Source organism: Sceloporus occidentalis, unplaced genomic scaffold, assembly GCF_023333645.1.
Source record: "Sceloporus occidentalis isolate IW3139 unplaced genomic scaffold, rSceOcc1.0.p SCAF_42, whole genome shotgun sequence".
NCBI classification, from domain to species: Eukaryota; Metazoa; Chordata; class Lepidosauria; order Squamata; family Phrynosomatidae; genus Sceloporus; species Sceloporus occidentalis.
This window is the reverse complement of record NW_028317022.1, coordinates 2,954,800-2,960,799: the sequence shown is the minus strand read 5'-3', so window position 1 is coordinate 2,960,799 and position 6,000 is coordinate 2,954,800. Positions and strand designations below refer to the sequence as shown.

At 38.4% G+C, this 6,000-nt stretch overlaps 1 protein-coding gene across 2 annotated transcripts in view; it reads right to left on the bottom strand.

The window, feature by feature from the left end:
• Window positions 1-943: 943 nt before the first annotated feature.
• Window positions 944-6,000, bottom strand: part of LOC149289873 (nesprin-1-like) — a 129,969-nt gene continuing 124,912 nt past the window's right edge. Inside the window, exon 127 of one of the 2 annotated variants that reach the window (XM_089490176.1) lies at window positions 944-1,184. In XM_089490176.1, the coding sequence (XP_089346302.1) occupies window positions 944-1,184 (241 nt within the window). The remainder of the gene's footprint in view (window positions 1,185-6,000) is intronic. The other variant, XM_089490177.1, reaches the window with a different exon arrangement.

Sequence of the window (6,000 nt, the reverse complement as noted above, 5' to 3'; positions counted from 1 at the left end):
TATTCATTGTGTTTATTTTATTATTTTTTTGTTGTACCAAGAGCTTTCTTAAGAGAGGCAATTTAAAAATCTGATTTAAATATTGGATTTTACTTATTTTAAAAACAAAGCAGTCTGAAAGCGACCACAACAAAATAACTAGTTAAATATAAATTACAATTTCTGTACTATACTAGGAAACTTATTTAATCAATTCCAAAAAAGAGAGAAAAACATCACATGACTGATGGTAACACAGGAAGCAAAAATTCTGTTATTAACTAAAACCAGGATTTTGCTCAAATATAACAAAACAACATCAGACCAAAATATGTTTTAATATGTATAATTGCAAGAAATCAATACAAACAAAACTCGCCTTAGCAAACTGTACATCCATAAATAATATGTTCTATTTCAATCGTTAACATTTATTTTCATTCAGCAGAACATCTTTTTAAAGATCTGTAATTAATTTCTTACATCCAGTTTCAGTAATTAAAAAAAGTGCTTCTTATTTATGCAATGTTATAGTTAGTTCATGCTTATCTTGCTGCCCATCACACAGAAAGCCCAACAACTAAGAGAAATACACTGAGAAAAATAAAAAAATATTTGCCATTTAAGCTTTTTCAAATTTTATATTACAAGTAAAGCTTCTAAAATAGCATCATAATAGCCTTACAGGCTGATTTTTTATGAAATACTGACAATATTGTTATTGAGAATTAGCAATCTGATAGTTATTGATAAGTTGAAAACAAAATTATTGTTGGAGTGAATGGTTTAAATAGACATGATGCTTTTCTTCATTTACATTTTCAAAGGCTGATAAAGACGGATAAAGCAGAATGTGTGTCTTTTGTTCAAAGGTTATTGTGAATAATGCATCCACACAGTGCGACTGAAAAACAGTCTTTAGTTCTCTGGATACGAGAAAAAACCCAAAATATTTGTTGTTGATTCATATTGGAGGTGGCCCATTGGTGTAGCGCAACATTGGATGGAAGGATCGGGCAAAGTTATTAGACAGAGTACAACTGTAATCTTCTTCGGTGATTGGTACAAGACAAGCCAGAAAAATCAACAGCAGGAGAAGAAGCTGCAGAGGCAATGCCGCCCGAAGAACTCGGAGAAAGAATGATTGGTTTTGTTGGGCCAACTTCGGTTCAGAATGGAAGAAACTTGAGCCACCGTCTTTGGACCTAATCGTAAATTAGAAAAAATTAGTAAAATATAAAGAATGTCTTTGGCAATTTCTATTCTGTTTCTATAAATATTTAGGTTCTATAGTACTTTTATCTGGTATAGTTCTGTGTATTGTCAATATTTTGATGAGGAGAAATAAAATGTATTTGGCAGTACTTATCAGCAAAATACAATTTATTTGACCCCTTCACACACACTGCACAAAATATAGCAGTAGTTGGCACTTATGAGGATCTTGCACTGAATCAGTACTCATTGTAGAAGTTAAAATTATGGTGGATCACACAGAGCAGGCAAATGGCAAATTCTCAACAAACAATCATGTTATGATACAACTCAACGCAGAGGCAAACAAACTGTAAGCACAGTATTAAATGTTTTTTTTTTATTAATGTAACGGACAAAAGGCTGGTTGTGTATGAATTTGTATAGCTAAAAGAATAAGCTTCACTATTTGTGGAAACTGTCACACTCTTTAGATCGTAACTAAAGCTAAATTCAGTTTTTAAACTACTTATAGTTTGTTTATTTGTGTTTTGTTATTTTACAATCTGTGTTACTGTCTTGGTAGTTTGCAAGCAACAAACTATATAAATATATATATTATATCGTCCAAAGCCAATCAGCTCCTATCAATAAGTATCGAAGTGGAGAAATAATAGGGAGGAATAGTAGGTTATCCCAGAGAACATGCAGTGCTTAATTTCCCTTTAATCTTGAATTCAATAAAACATTGTGTACATTTGTGTGTAATGTTTTTAGGCAAAATGCTAAGTGTGGCATTTTGTATAGAATTACACTGGTCTAGTGCTCTGCAGCAGCGCTCCTCAATCCTCTCCTCAAGGCACGCCTAACAATCCAGAATTTAGATATCAGCTGTTGCACAATTAATTAACAAACACACCTGAAACACCTTAGACACACCTGAGTAATACCTAAATCCTGGACTGTTAGGAGTGCCTTGAGAAGGTTGAGGAGCACGGCTCTATAGAAGCAAACACGTAGACCACCTGTGATGCCATTCTTGATCATGAACATATAGTATGCTAGGTGCTTGGATCTGTAAACTAATTTGTCTCCTGGCACTTCTGTATGTTGTCTTATTCACATTACTGCAGGTAACAAGTGCCACTTTCTCTGGGCTTCATAAAGGTCTGTTTATCATGCTAGCATGTTATGAGATCTTGCGGAACAAAATTTTATAGAGAGTCAGCAGTTTGGACATTTACCAACGTTACATTGTATCAAGATGAGACAAAGGAACATTCCAGACACAATGTAGGTTTTGCCCACAAGGTCATGTAGTTTTATTCCCGTAGATTGCCCCAATTTCCCCTCTTTCCAGCCTTCTTTGGTACTGCTAACAGTCTCAGTATATTAAACATTTGTAGACCATTGCAATAAATATGGGACTGTTTTCAGCTATTTGTTTTGAGATTTCACAGCACAAATAGATTTTGGCTTCTGGCATCCATGACACCTACAATTATTTTTGTCACGCATGTACAATGGGTTCATTATCATATAACTATCTCATTTGAAACTAAATTGACACATTGTGCTTATTTGCCCCATAATATAAACTCAAGTAGGCAAGTGCTACAAGTATGCACTTATGTGTTCTGAGACAGCAGTTTATATGCAAAATGGGATCCATACATTAAAGCGGGTCCCCTAACAGTTCTTGCAGGTTATGTCACCAGGGCCAGCCCAAGACATAATGCCGCCTGGGGCGAAGTGTAAAATGGCGCTCCCCCATTATCTACCCTTCCTCTCCCTCCCTATTATCTACCCTATCCCCCCCTCCTTTGTACCTACCTTTCAACAGTCCTGCAGCGAGTCTCCCTGCTCGGTCTAGGTGCCGGCTTGTAATGCTGAGCGCCGGAAATGATGTCATCTTCCGGCGCTCAGCATTACAAGCCGGCACCGAGGCCGAGTTAGAGGGCTCGCAGAGGAGAGAGGGGCGCCGAGCGGGTACTGACAACTTGGTAAGCGAAAACCACTCGTGCCGCCCCCCATCTCCGCTTTAAAAAAAAAAAAAAAGGGCTTGGGGCGGCAAAGTGCTGCCTGGGGCAGTTGCCCCACTCGGCTCCATGGTTGGGCCGGTCCTGTCACTAATCTAATGAAACAGTTGGGTGTCATTGTAGTTTCCATACACGAACATTTGCATAGCACAGACGCTATAAATGTTATGTGTGGCCTTCGCCGCAATAAAACTGCAGCATTTACTGATACAAAATTGACATGAGGAGTACAATTTCACTAATAAGTACATCTGTATTCATAGAAATTTCTGTTTGCAAGTCTATGATTATTTATCAGCTGAACGTCTTTGCCAAAACCCAATAATTTTGCTCTGTTAAACAAAGGTACTGAGCGGAGTGTGATATGTGGTCTCCGATTACTCTCTCATCAATATCCAGTAAGCAGGGAGATCAGCAGAGCCATCACACATTATACAACCTTGTGCTAGCAATGCAGCAACTCCCACTGAATGGAAGTTAAATTGATCATGAAAGCGTGTAGAGACTATCATTAGAGTATGTTAAGATGTCTAAAGTCAATAATTCAGTTTTGGGTCTGTTCACCAATATGTTGAATATTCAGACTGTTAAGGGTTAACTGACCTGACCAGACTTTACTTAAACTGCAGCCTTGGCATGCTAATACTCACAAAACTACTTTATATTCACTATGCAACTTTGCATTTTGCAAATGATAACTGCCCCCTCCTCTTACTCCCATGCTGTGCTTTAATTCATATGATAGCTGTGTGTCCATATACATATAGGGATTCAGCTTTCCCCTGCTCTGAGCTCCTTGGCTTCCATGAGATGCGTTACTGGAATATTTACCACACACAAGAGCTCCAGGGTGTCTATTGAGACCTCCCAACACACACAGACAGAAAACAATTTAAATAGGAATGCTTTCCTGGCAGCGATTGGCTGTTTTGAGCACCCAATACTTTTGGGAAACATGAACACCGATGGGGGCGGCATAGGTAAAGAATATACAGTACTGTAGGTGTGAAAAAATTTGGGAAATGTTTTCAAAAATCATTTAACACAATCCAGTGAACAGAAGAAAAATCTAAATTAAATCAATATTTGATGGGGCCATCCTTTGCCTTTAAAACAGAATCAATTCTTCTACATATACCTGTACAGAGGAACTCGGCAGGTAGGTTGTTTCAACATCTTGGAGAACTAACCACAGTTCTGTGAATTTAGGCAGCCTCAGTTGCTTCTCTCTCTCTTGATGTTAAGATCTGGGCTCTGTGGAGGCCATATCATCACTTCTAGGGCATTCCATGTTCGTCTTTACGCTGAAGATAATTCTTGATGACTTTGGATGTATGTTTGGGGTTGTTGTCATGCTAAATTTTTGGCCAATGAGATGCCTCCCTGATAGTGTTGCATGATGGATAAGTATCTGCCTATACTTCTAAGCATTGAGGAGACCAAATTCCCAACTCCATTTGCAGAAATGCAGCCTAGCAAGGAACCTCCACCATGTTTCACCATTGCCTGCAAGCACTCTTTCTTATACCGCTCTCCAGACAAATATTTCAAATTTTGAAATGGGGCACCTGCTGTCATTTTTCTGCACCCAAGTTCCTGTGTTTTTGTGAATAGTTGAGTCGCTTGGCCTTGTTTCCACATCAGAGGTATGGCTTTTTGGCCGCAAGTCTTTCATGAAGGGCACTTCTGACCAGACAGAACTGCAAAAGGTGTACCAGGGTCCCACTGTTTTCTGCCAATGCTGAACTGATGGCACCCCTGAACATCTTCCGATTGTGAAGGAAAGTAAGCTTCTGTCTTTCATCTGCTGCACTTCTTTCACCGACCACAGCATCTTCAGTCCTCAACATTGCCTGTTTCTTTGCGCTTGTTCGAAAGAGCTTGAACAAAACATCTGAAAATCCCTGAGTGCCTTGAGAATTCAGCCTGCGAGAGACCTTGCTGATGCAGTATAAATACCTTGTGTCTTGTGGCTGTGCATACTAATACACATAACTATATGCCTACCAAATACCTGACTTTTAGATTTTACTTCTGTTCACTAACTTTGCATTTTGTTAAATGAAAAAAAAATATTAACATGCCTATTTTTGAAAGCATTGTTACTTTGCAGCATTCTACCTAAAAGCTTTGTACAGTACTGTCATTTAAAGTACTCACAAAGTACTTTAATATGCATACTTTGTTGGTGGGCCATATGGTACATTAGACTTGTTGGTTATTGATGTTGGACGAGAAGGCCTGGATCACAATCAGCGTTCCAATTCATCTCATTCAGTGGGATTAAGGTCGTGGCTTTTTGCAGAACATTTAAATTTCTCCACACAGTGGACTGGGATAGATCTAGCAGCACAGAAATTGCATGAAGTGACTTATTGCAAAGGTGTCGTGTTTAACATCAATAATCAGTTTAGTATGACACATTCTACTACTAATGTTTGTCTATGGAGATGACATGCCTATATGCTTGATTTTATATGCCTGTTAGCAATACGTTTTGGGTGAAACACCAAAACTCATTAATTAGGAGTGGTGTCCACATACCTTTGCTCATATAACTTACTTATACCTATATCAGATAGTTTGAGATGAAGCACTTCTTAATGATTGTCTAAATTACAACTTCTGTGTAATTGAGTTGGGGCAGCCAATCACTGACAAAAAATGACTCCAAATGAAGCACCCCCCCCTACAAAACTTAAAGGGACCTCTCAGCTACCATACAGTATGCAAATGATGGTTGGAGGGTCCCTTAATACATACATTCGTTGTTGGAAGTGGGTGGGAT